Source organism: Antechinus flavipes, chromosome 3, assembly GCF_016432865.1.
Source record: "Antechinus flavipes isolate AdamAnt ecotype Samford, QLD, Australia chromosome 3, AdamAnt_v2, whole genome shotgun sequence".
Classification (NCBI taxonomy): Eukaryota; Metazoa; Chordata; class Mammalia; order Dasyuromorphia; family Dasyuridae; genus Antechinus; species Antechinus flavipes.
Genome location: NC_067400.1, coordinates 627,314,501 through 627,336,913, shown reverse-complemented (window position 1 = coordinate 627,336,913; position 22,413 = coordinate 627,314,501). Strand labels below are relative to the sequence as shown.

General features: G+C 34.7%; 1 protein-coding gene across 1 annotated transcript; it reads left to right on the top strand.

Moving 5' to 3' along the window:
• Nucleotides 1-2,816: 2,816 nt before the first annotated feature.
• On the top strand, nucleotides 2,817-20,618 carry LOC127557643 (vomeronasal type-2 receptor 26-like). The gene is made up of 8 exons (XM_051990954.1): nucleotides 2,817-2,901; nucleotides 3,874-3,895; nucleotides 5,349-5,640; nucleotides 6,166-6,969; nucleotides 10,709-10,840; nucleotides 13,804-14,031; nucleotides 17,565-17,751; nucleotides 19,714-20,618. The coding sequence occupies exons 1-8, from the start codon at nucleotides 2,817-2,819 to the stop codon at nucleotides 20,616-20,618; spliced, it is 2,655 nt and encodes an 884-aa protein (XP_051846914.1).
• The last annotated feature ends 1,795 nt before the right edge of the window (nucleotides 20,619-22,413 follow it).

The window sequence follows — 22,413 nt, the reverse complement described above, 5'->3', positions numbered from 1 at the left end:
TGTGGAGAAGGAAGGAATTTGTGACCAAAGAAGAATTAGAGTTCAATATTGAACACAAATTGAATAAATTTTATTGTATTGTTAAAAAGGTTTTTTTTCCCAAACAAAACTAATTCAGGCAAGATTAGAAGAGAAGCAAGACATTAGGAAAACATTTTTACATTCAAAGGCTCTAATAAAGACCTAATTTCTAAAATATATAGGCAACTGATTCAAATTTATAAGAATTCAAGCTATTCTCCAATTGACAACTGGTCAAAGAATATGAACAATTTTCAGATGAAGAAACTAAAACCATTTCTAGTCATATGAAAGCTTTTCTAAATCACTATTGACCAGAACAATGCAGATTAAGACAACTTTGAGATATCACTACTTATCTCTCTGATTGACTAAAATGACAGGAAAAGATAATGAGAAATGTTGTAGGGAATGTGGGGAAACTGGAACACTAATGCATTGTTGGTGAAATTGTAAACAGATCCAATAATTTTGGAAAGCATTTTGAAACTATGCCTAAAAAGTTATTAAACTGTGCATTCTCTTTGATCCAGCAGTGCTTTTACTGGGCTTATATGCCAAAGAGGTCTTAAAGGAGGGAAAGGGGCCACATGTGCAAAAAAAAATTTTGGCAGCCCTTTCTGTAGTGGTTAAAAACTGGAAACTGAGTGGATGCCCATCAGTTGGAGAATGGCTGAATAAGTTATGGTATAGGGATGTTATGGAATAGTATTGTTATATAAGAAACAATCAGCAGAATGATTTTGGAGAGACCTGGAGAGACTTACATGAACTGGTGCTAAGTGAAATAAGCAGAACCAGGAGATCGCTGCATATGGCAACAACAAGAGTATACGATGATCAGTTCTGATGGACATGGTCTCTTCAACAATGAGATGATTCAGGCCTGTTCTATTGATCTTGTGATGAGAACCATCCACAGCCAGAGAAAGCATTGTGAAAACTGAGGGTGGATTACAACATAGCATTTCACATTTTTGGCTGTGGTTTGCTTGAATTTTATTTTCTTTCTCATTTTTATCTGATTTTTCTTGTGCAAGAAGGTTATTTTATAAATATGTATGTCTATTTTGAATTTAACATATATATCTTTTACCATGTTTAAAATACATTGGATTACATGCCATCAAGGGGAGGGTGGGGAGAAGGGAGGGAAAAATTGGAACATAAAGTTTTTCAAGGGTCAATGTTGAAAAAAATTATCCTTGCATATGTTTTGAAAATAAAAAAAACTTCAATAAAAATAATTAATGTCAGCAGATTAGAAACCTTCTCTGAGAGGGAACAGTTTGTTGTCAACTTGGAAGGTAAATTGAGCTAACACACAGTTGGCAACAATGGAGCAGAAAATAAGTAGGCAGTTTTCAGAGATTTGGTGAACAGTAATGCATTTACTTATCTGAGTCAACATTCTCAAATATCAAGACTGGTTTGATGAAAATGATGGGGAAATTCAGAAGCTAATAAATGAAAAATGAGAACTCCACAGACAATAACAGCAACTATAACTCGACTCTAACATAGTGTTGTCATTTTGATCCTCTTCAAGTAGGAATGACAACAACCATCCAATCTATTATGGAAACATGGACAAGTTCTTTCTTGCTTCTATACTTAGTTATTTTATCTTTTAAATGAAAGTGGACTGGTATGGAATAAATCCATTATACAAAAGTACTGTAGAAATAGAAATCATTTCATTTTAACTTTGGCCTTCCTGTTTCTTGTTTTTAAGCTCTCCCTTCTTCCCTTTCTTCTACATCTTTATCTTTCTCCACATTAGCATAATCATCACAAACATCATTATTCTGCCAATTTTCTGCTATTGATTTTCTATTTCTTCTCATTTTCTTTCTTTCTTTCTTATCATTTTCCCTCACTTTTTTTTCCTTTGCACACATTATTCTCTAACCCATCTTATTTGTCATTATATTAGCTATCCTATCTAGCTTTGTATTATGGATACAAGGGGCACAATGCTCCTCATCAAAACTATGTTGTGACATAACTCCCAAGACTAAATATTATGGGCACATCCACAACTTTAGTGGAAGAGAATTCTCATTCAGTGCAGTAGGGAAATATATGAAACAACTAGTGTGGCCTTTCTATCCCATTGGTGTGAAATTTCAAACATCATCATAGATCCAAATGGGAAAACATCTATTATTTTCTTACAGCTTTGTTCACAATAGAATGAAAAATCCATTAGGAAAGGAAATATTGGGATTTTCATTTTTGAATTCCCAGGATTATACAAGTTAAGATTAGTCACTAGACTTATAATTTCATTGGTATAAAGTCTTTATAGAAAAAAAATCCATCTACCAGTACAATAGTTAACTTGTTAATAAAATTTTAGTTTACTAAATTGTCAAGTTCAAATGAGTCATTTCATTGTACCACTGATCTTCAAAATATATAATTTTATAGCTCTTATATAAATGGATATTTATGGGTTTGTGTTTTCTGGACAGAATTGAGACAAGACACTTGCTTCAAAATTAGGCACTGAACATTAATGGACTACTGGAATAAAAGATGAGTTCTACAGCAGAACTTGTTAGAAATCACCCCTCCAGTGACCAAGTGGAGAGAGGTGTGAGCAATAAATGCCAAAAATAATTTTCTATGTGCTGTTGGAAAAACTAGTGAAAAAACACTTTGTCCAGGACATATGTCAGAGAACATTGTTTAGAGAATAATCACAAGCTGCAGTGCTTCCTGATTTAAGAGTATGGGGGAAAGAAGCTTGGTCACTCAGTCAGTACCACTTTCTGACCTTGTCACCTGTCATGGACACTACTCCGATGCACCGGAGTGGTTACCCAGGTTCCTACACAGATTCTGATATGTTATCAAATTCCCTTGTTTTTGGAGGTATTACAGGGTCTCCTACCCACTTGTTACCAATTCTCAGTGCTGATAACAGAGTTGGGAAGGAGGACTGAGAAAAACACATTTTTCACTCAGACGTGGGGACACAGGTGCAGAGTTGCAAGCAGCAATGGTCCCAAGAGTCCACCATGGACTAAGGTCCCTCTCCTATGTTGAGAGATGAAAACATAGGATTCTATCCAAATAGATTAGCAAAGACATTTTAATGATTCTTTAACCAGGGCTAATCGCCATAAATACACTCTGGCTTGGCCAGCAATGTCTCTGTCTTAGATATGAGCCAGAGCCATATTACATGCTGTCTCAAAACTATGAAGGTCAGAACAAAGCTTGAACAGTTGCTCAAGAAAGAAACTGTTCTGCAGGAAAGTTTTCTGTTCCCAAGACATCTGAAGCTGCTGCAGATGCTGCTGCCCTACTTCCTCCACAGCACAACACAAACTTGGCTAAAAAGCAGGTGCACCTTGACTAGGAGTTGGAGAGCAGTCTCCCTGATGTTCTTTAGGCTTTTCTTCTTCCTGCTTTTGCAGCTGCCATTGTCTATGGGCAGGGAGCAAGGGACTCCATGGCACCTAGAAAAGTCTTTCAGCCCCACATACTTCAGAGATAGGGATCTTGTTGTTGGAGGATTTTTTCCTTTACTCATACATAAAGTGCCCACATTTAAATATTGGAAAATGTTTTGGTTTCATCCTCAATATAATAATGAAGATTATAAGTAAGTATTTATTCTATTTTTAAATAACTTTTTCAATTATCAAGTATTTTTCCTCTGTATCACTGCTTACTGGGGAAAAAAAAAGAAAATTCCTTGTAACAATTAAGTATAATCAAGGAAAAGCCTCCCAGAATGGTCAAATAGCAAATGAATGTGTGATTTTATACATCAGCCCATCAGCTTTCTATAATAATATTGAAACCTTCTTCATAATCAAACCTTTACAACCATTGTAGATTATTGCATTGCTGAGAGTTTGTAAGTGTTCTGGAGATGTTTGTTTTTTACATTATTGCTGTCAAAATATAAATTGTTCTTTTTATTTTTCTATCTTCATCCCACATTAGTTCCTACAAATTGTGTGATGTTTCCATGAAATCCTATTGCTTCATTTTCAGCAGAATAATGGTATTAAATTAGATCTACATATCACAATTTACTCAGCCATTCCACAATTAAAAGGCACTCTTTCATGTCCAGATCTTTGACATTTCTCAAAGAAACGCCATTGTTTTACTTATACTCCTTTCTCTCTTTGTTTTTTTAATTCTTTGAAGCACTATTTCTACAAAAGATATCTATAACTCAATGACTTTTGGGCCACAGAAGGAAACTGCTTTCCAGAATGCTAAAATAATCAATAACAGTACAATAATCAATTAACAGTACAACAATGTGACAATTGCCTTACTATTTCTCTCTTTTCTGGTAATTATGCCAATCTATTTGTTGGAAGGTTGAGTTTCAGAATTGGTTTTCTTTTTATTACCATACTTATTTGCCATTTTGAACATTTTTATAAATCTTAGGATACCTTGAATTTCTTATTTTGATACTATTTAAATTCTTTGACAATTCATCAAATGAACAATGGTACTAGTTTTTAAAAACAAGAAACAATTCCTTTTATATTTTGGAAATAAAAACTTTTTTAAAAAAAAGCATAATAAAAGTACTTTTCCACTTAACTCTTTAGCTTCTAGTCTTGGTTTTAGTGGATTTGTGTGGGGCAAAAAAAGATTTATTTAAAATTTTAAATAACCAAAAATTTCTGTATCAACTTCTTTTCTATATGCCTTCTTTGGTCATAAATTCTTTTCAATGCTCAAAAGTAATTTTTTCCCCTTAGGTGTCCAATTTTTATAATGTTATTTTTATGTCTTAATTATGTATCTATTTGGAGATTATGTTTTTAAGATTAATAAATAATAATTATTAATAAAAACACATGAATGACCTATTTCTATAGAATTGATGTCTAGTTTTCTCAACATTACTTGTCTTGTTTTTTTCATTTTTTGTTGCTCCATTTTTTGAAAATTGATTTTAAATTTGTCTCACTTATCTAAAGAATTTGATAGTTCATAGAGGAACTGCTTATGATGTTGGGAAATGAACTAGGAGCTGGGTGACAGCTACTGTGGTAGTTTAAATGTGGTGATAATTCTAATGGAAGTGGGAGAAAATTTCTCATATATATCCTAATGCCCTCATTAGGGCAATAAAGCTGGTAACTGAGATACTGCTAGCAACAGAGTGAAATACTCAAAATATCTTAATATGAATAAGAAGAGACTAAAAAGGTAGGTTGACCTAGAAATGGATCTTCATATGACTGGTAATAGTCTTCTTTGGAAAATTCCAATTCCTTTATAGGGTTGTCAGAACCAAAAAATATTCCTTGTTCCTGATAATCTCCCTCCTACTTCAGGTGGCTGCTCAAACACTATTATCAAGTCCTCGCTTTTACATTTGCCATAGAAGAAATCAACAGAAACCCGAGTCTGTTGCCCAACATTTCTTTGGGATTTCATATCTACAATGCTTATCACAATGATGAGAGGGTCTTGGAGAGTTCCCTCATGTGGCTGTCAGGCCAGGGACAGACCATTCCAAATTACAGCTGTGAGAGGCAGAGAAAGTCTGTAGTGGTCATTGGAGGAGCCACTTCTGAACTGACTTTCTCCATGGGAACTCTGCTGGAGCTCTATAAATTCCCACAGGTAGGAAATCAGAGGCTTAATTTAGCTTATGCTGGTTGGAGGGCAGAGGCAGGCCTTTGAGGATCTGCCACTTGAAATGCAAATGTCAACTATCTTTGGGAAATTCTGGTGTTTAATTTACCTTTCTATTGATTCTCAGAGATGAAAAAGATAATACAGAGTTTGAGGACATCAGATGTATTAGCTTCATAGTATTAAATTTTTAAAAATAATGAAATGGAATATTGAAAATATTTATTAAGCATCTAATATTTGCAGTCCTTAGAATCAATGGTAGGGATACAAGGAAGTAAAAATACAGAACAAGCTTACATCTGTTTCAGTGAGGGTAGGTTTGATGAAGGAGATGATCCTTACATGAAGGTCTGTATGATCAGAAATACTTTACAGACAGAAATGAACAATGAGTCTATTCTAGATAGAGGAATATGAGGAGTCTAGGTTCACATGGGGTGGGGGAAGAGAATCTTTTTTTTAAAAACAAATGCATAAAATGAAAAATACCCTTGTTTGGTTCCTTTTCAGATCAGCTATGGTCTCTTTGATCCGCTCATAAGCGACCCACTTCAGTTTCCTTCTGTTTATCAGATGGCCCCCAGTGACACCTCTCTTCCCCTTGGCATGGTCAGGTTAATGGTGCATTTCAAATGGACCTGGGTGGGTCTTATTGTTTCAGATGATTCAAGAGGTGAGAAATTCCTCAGGGATCTTCAAGAAGAAATGGCCAGAAATGATGTCTGTGTGGCCTTTATAGAAAAGATCTCCACTAGTTATTCATTAAATGCAGAATTGTATCAAAGTTTTGTATTCAGGATATTTCCTTCTGCAGCAAATGTGCTTGTCATTTATGGAGATACAAATTCACTTCTGAGCCTGATGTTTACGAAAAATCCTTATGTCCTTGTAAGAAGAGTGTGGATCACTACCAGTCACTGGGATATTGCTAAAAAACCTGGTTATATCTATTTTGATAATTTCCATGGGGCTCTGATATTTTCAGATCAGACAAGTAAGATTCCTGAGTTCAAAGATTTTCTGAAAACTGTTAACCCTGCCAGACACCCAGAGGATGTTTTCCTTAAGAACTTTTGGAACTCAGCTTTTGGATGTGCATATAAACATGGAAAGGAAGGTGAAGGTATCTGTTCACTAAATGCCTCTTTAGACACAATACAGCTGAGCTATTTAGACATCAGTATGTCTGACCAGAGTTATACTGTCTACACTGCTGTGTATGCTGTGGCCTGGGCCCTTCATGAGATGTTCTTGGTGAGATCAGAAATGGAATCCAATGTTGATAGGGACAACAGAATTGTTTCCCCCCAGAAGGTAAAGTTCCTCCCTTCATAACAGTGATACCCAAGTCTTTGATTCTTGACTTGCAATATTTATTTATTTATTTGTTTGTTTGTTTGTTTGTTTAACTGTTTTTTTTTTTTTTATTAAAGCTTTTAATTTACAAAACACATGCATGGGTTTGGATCCATTTACAGTTCCACCAACAATGTATCAGTGTCCCAGTTTTCCTACTTCTCATCCAATATTTGTCATTATCTTTTCCTGTCATCTTAGCCAATCTGACAGGTGTATAGTGTATCTCAGAGTTGTCTTAATTTGTATTTCTCTGATCAATAGTGATTTGGAACACCTTTTCATATGAATACAAATAGTTTCAATTTTTTCTTCTGAAAATTGTCTGTTCATATCTTTTGAACATTTATCAATTGGAGAATGGTTTGATTTCTTATAAATTACAGTCAATTCTCTATATGTTTTAGAAATGAGGTCTTTATCAGAATCTTTGAATGTAAAAATGTTTTCCCTGTTTATTGCTTCCCTTCTGTTCTTGTCTGCACTAGTTTTGTTTGTATAATTTTTTTTTAACTTAATATAATCAAAATTATCTATTTTGTGATCAATAATGATCTCTAGTTCTTCTTTGGTCACAAATTCCTTCCCCCTCCATAGATCTGAATGATAAACTATACTAGGTTCTTCTAATTTGTTTATTATATCATTCTTTACGTGTAGTCATGAACCCATTTTGTCCTTATCTTTGTATACGGTATTAGGTGTGGGTGAATGCCTAGTTTCTGCCACACTATTGTCCAATTTTTCCAACAGTTTTTGTCAGTTAGTGAATTCTTAATCCAAAAATTGAGGTCTAAGGGTTTGCCAAACACTAGATTACTATTGTCATTTATTATTTTATCCTTTGAACCTGATCTATTTCACTGACCAACTACTCTGTTTCTTAGCCAGTACCAAATGGTTTTGATGACCTCTGCTTTATAATATAGTTTTAGACCTGGTCCAGTTAGGTCACTTTCATTTCCTTTTTTTTCATTAATTCTTTTGAAATTCTTGACCTTTTGTTCTTTCAGATGAATTTTGTTGCTATTTTTTCTAGGTCAATAAAATAATTTCTTATGCATCTGATTGGTATAGTACTAAATAAATAGATTAGTTTAGGCCGTATTGTCATCTTTATTATATTCACTCCATATTATACAAGAACACTTGATATTTTTCCTATTGCTTAGATCTGATTTTATTTGTGTGGAAAGTGTTTTATAGTTTTGCTCATATAGTTTCTAACTTTCCCTTGTTAGCTAGATTCCCAGATATTTTATTCTATCAACAGTTATTTTAAATGGAATCTCTTTTTGTGTCTCTTGCTATTGGCTTTTGTTTGTGATGTATAAAAATGCTGATGATTTAAAAGGAATTTATTTTGTTTCCTGCAACTTTGCTAAAATTGTGGATTATTTCTAATAGTTTTTTTTAGTTAATTCTCTAGGGTTCTCTAAGTATACCAAAATATTATCTGCAAAAAAGCAATAATTTGTTTTCTTCATTCCCTAGTCTAATTATTTTCATGTCTTTTTCTTATTGCCTAAGCTAGCATTTCTAATACAATATTGAATAGTAATGGTTATAGAGGATAACCTTGTTTCACCCTTGATCTTACTGGGAATGGTTTTAGCTTGTCCCCCTTACATATGATGCTTGATGATATTCTATTGATTATTTTAAGGAAAAATCCATTTATTCCTATACTTTCTAGTGTTTTTAATTTGAATTGATGTTTCATTTTATCAAATGTTTTTCTGCATCTATTGAGATAATCAATTTTTTTGTTAATTTGGTTGTTGATACAATCAATTATGCTAATAGTTTTCCTAATATTGAACCAGTCCTGCATTCCTGGTATAAATCCTACTTGGTCATGGTCTATTATCTGGGGATGATTTTCTATAATCTCTTTGCTAATATTCTATTTAAGATTTTAGCATCAATATTCATTAGGGAGATTGGTGTATAATTTTCTTTTTCTGTTTTCATCTTACCTGGTTTAGGTATCAATATCATGTCTGTGTCATAAAAGGAAGCTGGTAGGACTCCTACCTTCATTCCCAATTTTTAAAAAGTTTATTGGAGTTAATTGTTCTTTCAATGTTTGGTAGAATTCACATATAAATCCATTTGGTCATGGGGATTTTTATTAGTGAGTTCATTAATAGTTTGTTCTATTTCTTTTTCTAAAATGGGACTATTTAAGTAATTTATTTCCTCTTCTGTTAATCTGGGAAATCTATATTTTTTGTAAGTATTCCTCCATTTCACTTAGGTTATCAAAGTTATTGGTATAAAGTTGTGCAAAGTAACTTTTAATTATTGTTCTAATTTCTTATTCATTGGTGGAAAGTTCTCCCTTTTCATTTTTGAGATTAACTATTTGAATTTCCTCTTTCCTTTTTCTAATCAAATTATCTAAGGTTTATCTATTTTATTGGCTTTTTAAATAAAACTTTGAGTTTTATTTATTATTTACTTATTAATTCAATAGTTTTTTTTTTACTTTCAATTTTATTAATCTCTCCTTTGATTTTTAGAATTTCAAGTTTGGTATTTGATTGGAGTTTTTTAATTTGTTCTTTTCATGCATTTTCTCTTTCTCTATTTTATGCAAATAGTACTCTGGAGATATAAAATTTCTCCTTATTATGCTTTGGCTGCATCCCACAAATTTTGTTATGTTTTCTCATTATTGTAGTTCTCTAGGATGAAAACTGTTATCCTGTTTCACCCATCTGTTCTTTAGGATGAGATTATTTAGTTTCCAATTACTTTTTGGTCTATTTTCACCTGGCCTTATATTGCATGTGATTTTTATTACATCATTATCTAAAAAAATGCATTTACTATTTTTGCCTTTCTGCATTTGATTTTGAGATTTTTATGGCCTAATGGTCACATTTTTCTATAAGTTCCATGAACCACTGAGAAAAAAGTCAACTTCTTTCTGTCTTCATTTAATCATATCCAAAGATCCATCTTATCTAACTTTACTAACATTATGTTTACCTCTTTAATTTCTTTCTTATTTATTTTGTGGTTCAATTTATCTAGTTCTGAGAAAGCAAAGTTGAGATCCTGCACTAGTATAGTTTGGGCTGTCTATTTCTTCTTGTATCTCTCTTATGTTCTCCTGTAGGAATTTCCATGATATACCATTTGTTTCATTATCTATCCTACCTTTTAGTAAGATATAGTTTCCTTCCTTAGCTCTCTCTTAATTAGCTCTATCTTTGCTTTTACTTCATCTGAGATCAGGATTGCTAATCCTGCTTTTTTTCTTTACCTGAATCAAATTAGATTCTGCTCGAGCTCTTTACCTCCACTCTGTACATATCACTATGCTTTAAATGTGTTTCTTGTAAACAAAACATTGTACAATTCTGGATTTTAATACAGTCTGGTATTCACTTCCATTTTGTGGAAGAGTTCATCCCATTCACATTCACAGTTAAAATAACTAATTCTGTATGTCATGCCATCTTATTTACCCTAGATTATGCTTTTCTCTCTCCTATCCCTCTTTCTTCCTGCCCCAGTATTTTACTTTTGATGACCACCTCCCTCACACAGTTCCCCCTTTGTAGCCCCTCCCCTTTTTTATACTTTTCCCCTAATTCTTCTGTTTTCCTTCCTATTGGTCTGTTCACCAAATGCCTCTTTAGACACACTACATTTGAGGTATTTAGACATCACTATCTTTGACCAGAGTTATACTGTCTCCACTGCTGTGTATGCTGTGGCCTGGACCCTTCATGAAATATTCCTGGTGAGGTCAGAAATGGAACCCAACATAGATGGAGAAAACAGAATTGTTCCCCCACCTCCTCCCTTCCGGAAAGTAAGGCTCCTCACTTTATAATAGTGATACCCAAATCTCTGATTCTTGACTTGCAATATTTAGAACCAAGATAAGGGATTAGTAACTCAGTTGACCTCTTTTTTCAGTGAGTTAGCTCTGAACAGCAGACTCAGACTATTTTACCTCATTTCTAGTAATTTCAGAAGTAGTATCATCAATTCTGATGGATGTGGCTCTTTTCAACAATGAGGTGATACAGTTCAATTCCAATAGACCTGTGATGGAAAGAGTCATTTGCATTCAGAGACAGAACTGTGTGGACTGAATATGGATCACAACATAATATTTTCCTCTTTTTTGCTGTTGCTTGCTTGCTTTTGTTTTTCTCATTTTTTCCCTTTTTGATCTGATTTTTCTTGTGCAACATGATGAGTGGAAATATGTATAGAATTGCACACATTTAACATATATTTGATTACTTGCTGCCTAGGGGAGAGGGACAGGGGGAAGGGAGGGAGAAAAGTCTGTAACACAAAGTTTTGCAAGGATGAATGTTGAAAGCTATTTTTGCATATATTTTTAAAATAAAAAAGCTATTATTTAAAAAAAAGAGAATTAGGATCAGTTTTAGATCTCTGTGACAGGAAACATGACTGAGAATCCAGATCAATTGATTCCTGAGGATCTTTGATGAAGATGTAAGGGAAGGGAAGAAGCATAAACACTACAGGTGCCATTCCTCTACCAAGGCCTGAGGAAATCAGAACCAGGCATCTCTATTACCCTGTCAGCCTTAGTTATTCCATGGCATCCTAGTATAAAGGAGAGAACCCTTGTTGTAGTCAGAAAAGCTGGATTCAAATCCTGCCTCTGAAACTTATTCCTCAAGTGCCATTGAAGAAGTAAATTTATTTTTCTAGGAAAGCTGAATGAAATAGCCTCTGAAGTCCTATCTAGCTTTACAGCTAACTTTTTTCTTTTTCTTTTGCAAGGCAATCAGAGTTAAGTGACTTGCTCAGGGTCACACAGTTAGTAAGTGTCAACTGTCTGAGGCTGATTTAAACTCAGGTTTTCCAGATTTCAGGCCAGTGCTCTAGCCACTACACCACTTGGTTGATCCTTTCAATGTAAAGTTGAAGGTAAAAACTTAAATCTCAAAAGAAAGATTTATATATTGACTTTTCTAAAATATAAGCTCCTTCAAAACAAAGATTTCTCTTGTTTTGTGTTTAGTCTCCAGCACTAGCATGATTTCTAAGCTACTTGGGAGGCACTTAATAGGTGCTTCTTGAATGAAAAGCATCATAACTGTCCTATAGATTCTTGCTTCTTCTATCTCACAGTCATCATTTACTGAGCTGCCAATCAATATGCTAATAGGCATTTAGAATGGTTCTATCAAAGAAAAGTATTATGATATACAATAGATATATGAACACAAAGATTAAAAAGGTTTTAGTCTCAAAAACTTAACAATAGAAGAGGTAACATAAATATAAATGTATATTATGCATATTATTATGCAGACATATATAATTATATATTTATAGTAATATATTTACAAAATAAAGGCTTCATATATAGATGCACAATATTTTAACTATATGTACAAATTATGTATATACACAAAATAAATAATACAAAAATATAAATACCAATAAATACAAGAAAATTAGGGAAAGAAGGCAATTTTCAGCAAAAGAATCTTCCTAAAAAACAACATATTTTGTCAATATGCTTAAAGAATTGCTTATGTTTAACTTATAATGTATTGCTTGCTATTTTGGGAGTAAAAGAGTTCAATGATAGAGGGAGAAAAATTTGGAATACAAGGTTTTGCAAAAGTAAAAGTTGAAAACTCTCTTTCCTTCTATTTGGAAAAAATAAAAATGCTAATTAAAAAAACATCTTAACATGTCCCTCCCCTAACCCAATATGATAATATACCCATGGTCAGGAACCAACAATGGATGCTTATATCTTCTAAGAGAAAATATCCTCAGCTTGGAATTAGAACTCCTATACTATGTGATTCCAGATTTCCAAACTAATTTCACACTCTGTCTCTTTAACATGTTATGTTTCAACAAAACTGCCCAAATAGATATACTCTGAATTAAGATCATATCATCCAACTCCATAATTTTATACACAGGCACTTAAGCCTAAGACACATTGCTACCTCACTTCTGACTCATAGCATCTTTAGTTTGCCTGTAGGTTCAGATTCTGTGCTCTCACTTTAAAATCTTTTCTCAATTAACTTTTTATATCAGATAATATTGATAAAAATCATATGTAAAAATCCATTGCATATAAAAAATGCTATATAAACACTTATTCTTTCCCTTCAAATTTGGTAGTATTTTCTTCATGGAATCATACTGCTTTTATTTTTCTGATTCAATGATGATTACATTCCAGAGGAATGTAAGCTCCTTGAGGGCAAAGAGTTATTATTTTCATTTTATATCCAATATCAATAATATCTATATTATTTCATTTTATATCTATGTTTTATATATTTATTTTATATTATTCAAGCTCAATGCCTTGAAGAGAGTGGGAACTTAATAAATGGTTATAAGGACTTGAGGATTGTACTGGAAGAAGTCTAATTAAATAATTAGAGTTAACCATATAATTCTGTAACACCCTACCTATTCTACACAATACTATATGTTCTCTTTTTGTACCTTCCTTCTCAAACCCACTCTCATCAAACAGAGAAAAGGCCTTTCTGGTTTTTTTCAGCAGATTGAAAAATTCCTGCTTCCAGCTTTAGATTTGGCTCAATCTTCTAGCCTGGAGGGAACAGTTGAGTTCCTTGTTCTGTTATCCAATTTATTAGCAATCCATCCCAGTTCTGTGACAATTGAAAAATCTTGGGAGTATACAATCCCTCCTCTTTCCAAGACATTGAAGCAAACATAAACAGCACAGAAATTAAGAAACATCTCTGAGAATCTCGTGGTGATCTTTCAACTTTTCTTCACTTTCAGCTCCATTACTTTCTGAAGAATATCCAGTTTAACACTAGTGCTGGGAAACTGGTGGTCTTGGATAAGAAGAGGAAGTCTATGGCAAACTATGATATTCTCAACTATGTGACCTTTACCAATGATACTGAAGTCTTGATAAAAGTAGGAGAGTTTACTCCTCAAGCTCCACGTGGCCAAGATTTCACCATCCAAGAGAAGGCCATTACGTGGCCTAGATGGAATAAAAAAGTAAAGAATGATTAAAATGTTGGCTTTATGAAATCTGTAAACATAAGAAAAAAGTCCATTGGAATAATCACTAGCATATTTTCAAACTTGGGGCAAATTTCATAAAATCTGCTTGAAAGAAATAGCTTGCAAATCAGTTTTTTTGGGATGAATTTATTTAAGCTATGGTACAGAAAAAGGCCCCAAGATACATGCCCCTTTGGGTGAAGAGTCCATGAAATAGTAAATGCATAGTTGGGGCAGCAGGAAAGCGATATGGTCCATGTCATCCAAGGGAGAAGGAATCACAAACATTCTGGGATTTCCTTTAGATTAATTGATTAGTCAATCATATTGGATTAGATTAATGATTCTTGGTCATTTGCTGCCAAAGTCAAGTATGGTTTTTAAGCTACAATAATGACCTGATTGACGTCTGTCCTCTAAAGTCTTTGGAACTCTAGAACAAAATTCTAGCTCTAGATCCCATTATTGGGGAAAATGTTTTCTTATTTCTATGTTATATCATGTCACATATTTATAAAGATACCAACTCCTTTTGTTAGATAGATTCCTTACTTTGGATAGGCAATGACACAATTAAAAGAAAATACACGGTCATCAAAGGAAATTTGAGAAATCTAAAATTTTAATATTATGAAATAGGGCAAAATACCTGATCAACTTAGCATTAAAAGCTTAGTTTTATGGCGATATGAATAAACAAGTAAATGAATGTAAAATTTGCTAAAATTAGAAAAAGTCTACTATCAGAGAGATTAATTTTTTTCTTATAAAATTCAATTCCTTTCTCTTTCATTAATTTATTCTTGTAAGCATTGAAAAAGAATTTGCTAAAGACAATGTTTGGGGACATAAAAAGATAACATCAATATCTTTCTCATATGACTCCTTGTTCTTGGCTTTATACAAAACGTTATGAACTCAAGTATAATTGCTCTGAATGTATAGCCAGGAAAGTTTCAAATTTAGGCTTCAGTAGGGGCCTCTCCCAACTTTACTTTGCATCACTGGTCTCTTTGGGGTTGAAGCAAAATTTTGGTTCTTGGAATCATTTGTGTGACCAAAAAGTATTTGTACTTTCTGTTAATAAAAAGGTAGAGGAACTTGGAGAAGGAGCTAATATTTTTTTCAGGATTTCTCTCACTCTAGGCTTTTTCCTCCAAAATGTGTGTAGAGTTGATCATGCTTCTGACTTCTCCCTTATCTACTATAGCACAACTTTGATTTTTCTCATGAGAGGCATGCTGAAATACCCAGCTTGCTACAGCTTCTCCACTACTGGACACTCAAAATCTTTATTCCTAAAAAATCTACTGCCTTTTAATTCCTATATTCCTAAAAATCCCTAAAAACAAGGGATTTAAATGAATCAAGGAAATGAATAAGTACTCTTTATGCTCAGTTTTGAATGAATTTCATAATATTCTTACTTAAGAAGGGTGATCACTTTTAAGTGGGAGGAATAGACAATGAAGCATAACATTACACTGTGCATCCATACAACATATATGGAAGGAATTTCATTATTTGCTGTTCTGAAGAAATCCACTGGAGTGTATTTCACAAAGTCTCCAGTTTTAAAACTCAAATAAATTCTTTAGTAACTTTGGGAATGGGTCCATCATCCTTTTTTAATACTTCTCAAATACATTGTACTAAAAAGTCTTAGGTAAAGTCTCTGTAGGTAATGTAATATGATCATTAGCATTTTTCCCTTTCCAGAAGATTTCTAAATCTTGGAATGAACAAACTATAACTTCAAGACTGTGGTTCTTGTCCAATCACTAAGTCTTACAAAGCATTTGTGACCCCATGGGGTGTAGAACCTAAGCCCTACTATCCTCCCCTACCTCTCAAGTTGGACCAATTCTAGAAGTTTTTCCATTTATCCATCTTATCTTCTGCAATCACTTTCTCCTTTGGCTTAATATTTCATGATAGATGTCAGAAATTATTCTAATAAGTCTCTTACTATGTGGCTTCACCTTCATTGTTTGTACTTCCAAGTAAATAACTCAATTAATTTTTATAAATATTGACCAATTTGATCTTTTTGCTGTCCCAAGGAAGTTCAAAACTCTTCTCTAGCATAGTGATTCAAAAAAGATTTTTCCATACTGCTATTTTCTTTATAGTTCCATTCTCACAGTCATCCATTGTTCCTGGGGGAAAATACAATTGTAAGTATACGGATTTATGCTAAAAAGGTAATCTCTGCTTTTTATATGCTATCTAGATTTTCCTTTCCAAGCAGGGAACCTTTTTTAATGTCATCATAGTGGTCATCATCTGTGGCAATCATTGAACTAAATTAGCACATAAAATGTGTTACTGCCTCCATTTTTGTCCCCATATTTGAAAGGAAATGATGAAACTAGTGATAAAGAACTTGGATTTTTAGTTAGTTGTTTGATTGATTTTGTTGAGCTTCAAAGCAATTTTCTCACTACAATCAAGAAGCTTCTTAATTCTGCTTCCCTTTCTGTCATCAGAAAGGCATTGTCTGCATATTTGAGATCTTTGAAATTTCTCCTGAAAAACTTGATTCCAGCTGTTGTTTCATCCAGTAAGGCACTTTTCATGACTTTCTACATATAATTAAATAAATAAGGAGAAAGTATATCACCTGATCATAATCTTTTCCAATCTGAAAGTAATTAGTTGTTGCATATTTATTTGTATCTTTTCCCTCTTGGTGCACATTCATGTTTCTTGGGCTGCAGTAGGATGATCTTGTACTCCCATCTCATTGAGGACTTCCCACATAAGTTATGAGTAACACAGTCAGTATAAATGAAGCAGACATGCTATGGTTGATTTTTCTGGAACCTTCCATTATCCATAGTCCATGAATCTTGGCAATTTGATCTCTAATTCCTCGATTTCTTTTGAAAACCAGTCCTCTCTTCTGGTAATTCTGCACTTGCTGTTGCAAACTTTACTTGAAAGATGTTAAATATAACCTTGCCAACATGTGACATGAATGCAGTTGCTCAGTGACTTGAATTGTTTTAGAATTGTCCATCTTGAGAACTGACATGTAAAGTGATCTCTTCAATCCTGTGTCCACTATTGTGTTTTTCAAATTGGCTGTCCTACTGTGTCCAGCTTTTTAAGAGCCGCATCTTTCAGAATTTTAAATAACTTGGCTGGAATTGTATTACTTTCCCTAGCCTTATGCTTACTAGGGCAACTATGATTTCATTCTCCAGAATACCTGGCTCTTGAGAGTAGCCACATCATCATGGTTATTGATGATGTTAATACCTTACTTATTTAGTTCCATTGTGTGTTTTGCTTCTATTAAATATGTAACATTTTGTCCATATTGGCATGAAACTTTCCCTTGATAGCTCTAATTTTATTAATGAAATCTTTTATCCTGTCCATTCTATTGTTTTCTTCTCTTTGCATTGCTTCTTTATAAAAACCTCACCCAGGTTGTTTTGACTCTAATAGCATCCTGTCTTCTATAGTTGAGAAGAAATCCAACTCCTTGGGTTTTTAGTTATGTGGGTCCCTTTTGCAAGGAAATTGATTCAAATTTCGTCAGAATGACTGTCTCAAAAGCCTTTGGATACTTCCCCGTGCAGCCTCCTCAGTCCAGATGCAATCAAGCTTGTGGTCCTGGATTCCAGAAGAAAGCCCGGGAGGGAAGGTCTGTCTGCTGTTTTAACTGTGACCCCTGCCCAGAGAGGCACATTTCCAACCAGACAGGTAAGCTGTGAGGATACTTGCTCTCCTTCAATGAACATGAACCTAGGGTAAGCAACTGGAGCTGAATGGGTCTCCCACTTGAGGGAAGGCACAGGACACTTATTACCCATCAAATATGGTATCCAGAGATGAAGGAAAGTCTAGAAGAAAGGTCAAGAAAATCAAGAATATTGACTGTCCAAAGTAATCAATATTAGAGAGATATAGGGATCTACAAAGTAGGAATTTTGGCCAAATTTCTCTGTACTTTGCTCAGGGAGAGATTGCTGAAAAGACCATTTATGTACACAGATGTCTTATACCTATATAGGAATAAAGAGTTTCAAATGAGTCTTTTCCATCAAGACAGCAGTGATGAAATACAAATACGTCCATACTAATTTAAGAGAAGAAAAAGTTGAAGTAACAATTATAGATGAGTGCTGGGACTCCAGTGAGGACACTGAGTTGCAATTCAGTGCATTTTTCAATTCATCTGAGCTGTTTCTCCTGGATTTTTAGCTCATATGGTGCACAATGGTTGCCAAGAAGGCATCAATTTACATATCCCAAAACTTTATGTTACTCAAAAAATTACCTGTCTTTCTACCAATGATCTGTTTTAAGCCCAGACCTAAACTTACTCAACACAAAACTATGATTTTGGGGAAGATGCAAGTAAAACTTTAAGATGTCGAACCTGAATATGTAGGCAGAAATTTGGGTTATTACTTCTGACATAGGGGAAAGGATAATAATGGATAAAATTTAAATTGCCAGACCTAGAGCAATGCTGACAAGAACAAGATCTCTGTGAAGGAAGATCTTGCAGTAGTCCTTGATCTATAGCGTATTCTTGCTTTGGGGTTTGTCCTCTAGCACCAAACAGGGCAAATTTGGTCCCTCTTCCAGGTACAGTAGATTTCTTTACAACACACCAGCTGTCTTCTCCAGGTTAAACATGTTCAGATTCCTTGATTCCTATCCTTACAGCATTCATAAGTGATGCTTAAAAAAACTCCAGGGTCATCTAAGGAAATCCCCAAAGACTTTGTCAACAAATAGATGTATATAAATAGGTCATCAATATGCTAACCATCAACAGGAAAGACACACAACCAAGGTCTTTAACTGGTGTAGGGGGGCATCTCTCCATGCAGAATTCTAGAAAAACTAATGCCTTCAGAACAACAAAAGAAACCTAAAGAGAGAGAGAGAGAGAGCACTACAAGCTCTCTAACAGAGAACCTTTAAAAAGATTATTGTACAGGTTCCAGGAAATGAATTCAGCAATAAATTGGTTACCTTACTTTGTCACATGGACCTGTAATATTTATAATTCTTTTTGTTTTTCATGATATTAAGAATAATACATCATGTTTAAAATATTTTTATACTATATATAAAGCTATCATGTATGTAGTGGCTACCTAGTAGATGAAGTAGAGGGTGAAGCAGTAGGGAAGGCATCTTCCTGAGTTCAAATTTGGCTTCAAAACCTACTAGCTTTGTGACTAAGGGCAAGTCACAGAACCTTGTTTACCTCAGCTTCCTCATGAGGAAAAAAATTAGGCTGGAAGAAGAAATATCAAATATCAAATAACAACATTATCTTTGCCAAGAAAACCTCAAAGGTGGTCACAAAGAGTCAGTCATAACTCACAATTAGTCAAATTTATTTACTACTTTAAGATTCACCAAACTCTTTCCATTTATGTGAAGTAGGTACAATTATTATTCCCATTTTAAGACTATGATATCAAAGCATAAAATTTACTAACTCAGCATCATAAAGCCTCAAACCTATCTGAAGCAGAATTCAAACTCAGGTCTTCAAGTGTTGTGTTCTATCCACTGATACCAGATTCTGATCCCCATGGAACCAAATGGAGGCATTTGTATTATTTCCACAAATATTATTGGCCCACTGAAAGGGAAGTTTTGCTGTGGCTGAAATATTGACATCTTGTTTGTTCTCTTCAGATGCAGATCAATGTGTGAAATGCCCTGAAGATCAATATCCCAATTATGAGAGGAATCAGTGTCTCCCCAAAATGGTGACCTTCCTAGACTATGAAGAGCCCTTGGGGATGGCCTTGGCTTCTATAGCTGCTTGCTTGTCTCTCCTCACAGTTCTGGTTCTCTGGGTCTTTGTGAGGCACAAAAACACCCCCATAGTCAGAGCCAATAACCGGGATCTCAGCTACATCCTCCTCATCTCCCTTTTCTTCTGCTTCCTCTGTACGTTGCTCTTCATTGGCCGCCCAACTGCAGCCCATTGCCTCCTCCGACAAACAACCTTTGGAGTCATGTTCACTGTGGCCGTCTCCACTATTTTGGCCAAAACCATCATTGTGGTTCTGGCCTTCAGAGCCACCAGACCAGGCAGCAGGAGCAGGAAATGGATGGGATCCAGAGCCCCCATTTCTGTTGTTCTCTTTTGCACCTTGATTCAAGGCATGCTCTGTGGAGTCTGGCTGCTGCTCTCTCCCCCATTCCCAGAGGCAGACATGCACTCTGACCGTGAGCATATTATCTTGGGGTGCAATGAGGGTTCCCTCATTGCCTTCTATTTTGTCCTGAGCTACATGGGAGTCTTGGCCCTGGCGAGCTTCACTGTGGCCTTTTTTGTCAGAAATCTCCCTGACACTTTCAACGAAGCCAAGTTCATCACCTTCAGCATGCTGGTGTTCTGCAGTGTCTGGATTACCTTCCTCCCTACCTACCAGAGCACCAAGGGGAAGATGATGGCGGCCGTGGAGATCTTCTCCATCTTAAGCTCCAGTACTGGCTTGCTAACCTGCATCTTTATCCCCAAATGCTATGTGATCCTTCTGCAGCCCCACAGGAACACCAAGAAAACCTTAAAGAATAATGTCACGTCTTGAGTGCAGAATTATTCTGAAACGTTCTGCAGGATTGATAACATGAAATAGAATCCTGGTTGGATTTGCTGGCCTAGTCAATGTGTCAATTGATAATGAGATATATGAAAAGTGGTTGAAAGGATGGATCTGTCCTAAGAATTTTATTCAACTAGAATCCTATGTCTTGGTTGTAAGTCATGTTACCTGTACCTTACATATGATCTCTTTACATGAGAAGATTTGTAATGTAGACAAGGCTTATCATTGTGCTCAATGAGGACATGATTTTCTCTAAAAGGGGGTGATCACTAGATATTGGAATATTTTTCCTGTCACTAAGGCTTCTAAAAATGCTGATTGTGAGAAAGGCTTTACCCAGAACTTATACTTACATATACAATAGGGGAAATTATATTGGAAATAAAACAGGGATCTATGAGTAACACTTCTTGCTGCAGCTAACCCTACCAATAAAAGAGACCTCAATAGATCTCCACAATTTCATGCTATTCTCAAAGGCTTCTAAATGTAATGAATTATTCTCTGAAATCCTATTGCTTGTCATTTCCCTCAAAAATATTGCACTCCTATACCATTTCTGTATTTCCACATTATAGCTTCTTCAGGCATTCCCCCATTTGATTGGTAACTCCTTCCTTCTGTTTCTTTGCTAACACAAAATGTCTAATTTTAATATTTTGGTAACTAATTCTGTTTTAAGCATCTCGCTGAGAGAGTTCCTGGACCTACAAATCCTGAGTTCAAAGTGAGTGTCTAACACTAACTAGCCAAGTGAACCTGGGCAAATCACTTATCTTATTTCTGTTCTACCAACCAGAGCTGATGTAAGACTCAAACAAGATAATATTTGTAAAACTCTTTGGAAGATTCACATTACTGTGGAAATGTCAATTATGATTTTTATTATTATTCCTTGGGTCATAAATTTCCTGGTAATGTCAATAGTCTAACATAATGAACAGTTTAGTAATTTTTTATTCAAATTGAAAATAAGAACAGTGAAGCCATTAGTTTTAATGGGTAGGCACTGAGTTCAGAAGTAGGAAGACTACCTCAGGTACTCCCTAGCTCTGAGGCCCTGAATAAGGAACAGCTTCTCTTGCCTCAGTTGTAGCATCTTTGTATTGGGGAGGTTCTTTTCTCAGTGCTCTTATGGCCCCATCCAAAGTTTATTCTGTGTTCCCATCAAAAAAGTGTTGATATGTCTCTTTCTAGAGCCTCTTGTAACATTCCAAGAAGAAGGCCTAGCAAAACCAAATCAGGAACTGTGCTAGTGAAGTATGTTGTACACTTAAATATAAAGATATAAATCTGAACAGATCAGGGGTTGTGTAACAGACAGAAGAAAAAGATCTCACTGATCTTGTGTTCAACCAATTCAAAGGTCTTATCTATGGGGCAAGGACAGAATAATAACTACAAAATGCTAGAAACTGAAAAGCAGTCTGGTAGAAACCATGTTCAGTCACACATTTGCCATCACACGCTCCTATTTTTCCTTTGGTAAAAGGATCACCTCAACCAAGATGGGAAATCTTGGAGAAGAGTGTTTTAAAGGAATGGTTCGTGCAAAGTTCATCTCCAAACAAGGGATAGAGAGAATCACAGAAAATAAAAAGGGCAATTTTCATCACGTGAAAAAACCTTAATGAATATAAAATTAAAAGGGAAGCAACTGATTTCTAACAAGTTTACTGAAAAAAGGTTTTGTATCTAAGATGGATATAGATTATAATCGGATAGATGAAGAAGAAATACAATAGATGTATAGCCAAAAGATACAAACAGGCAATTT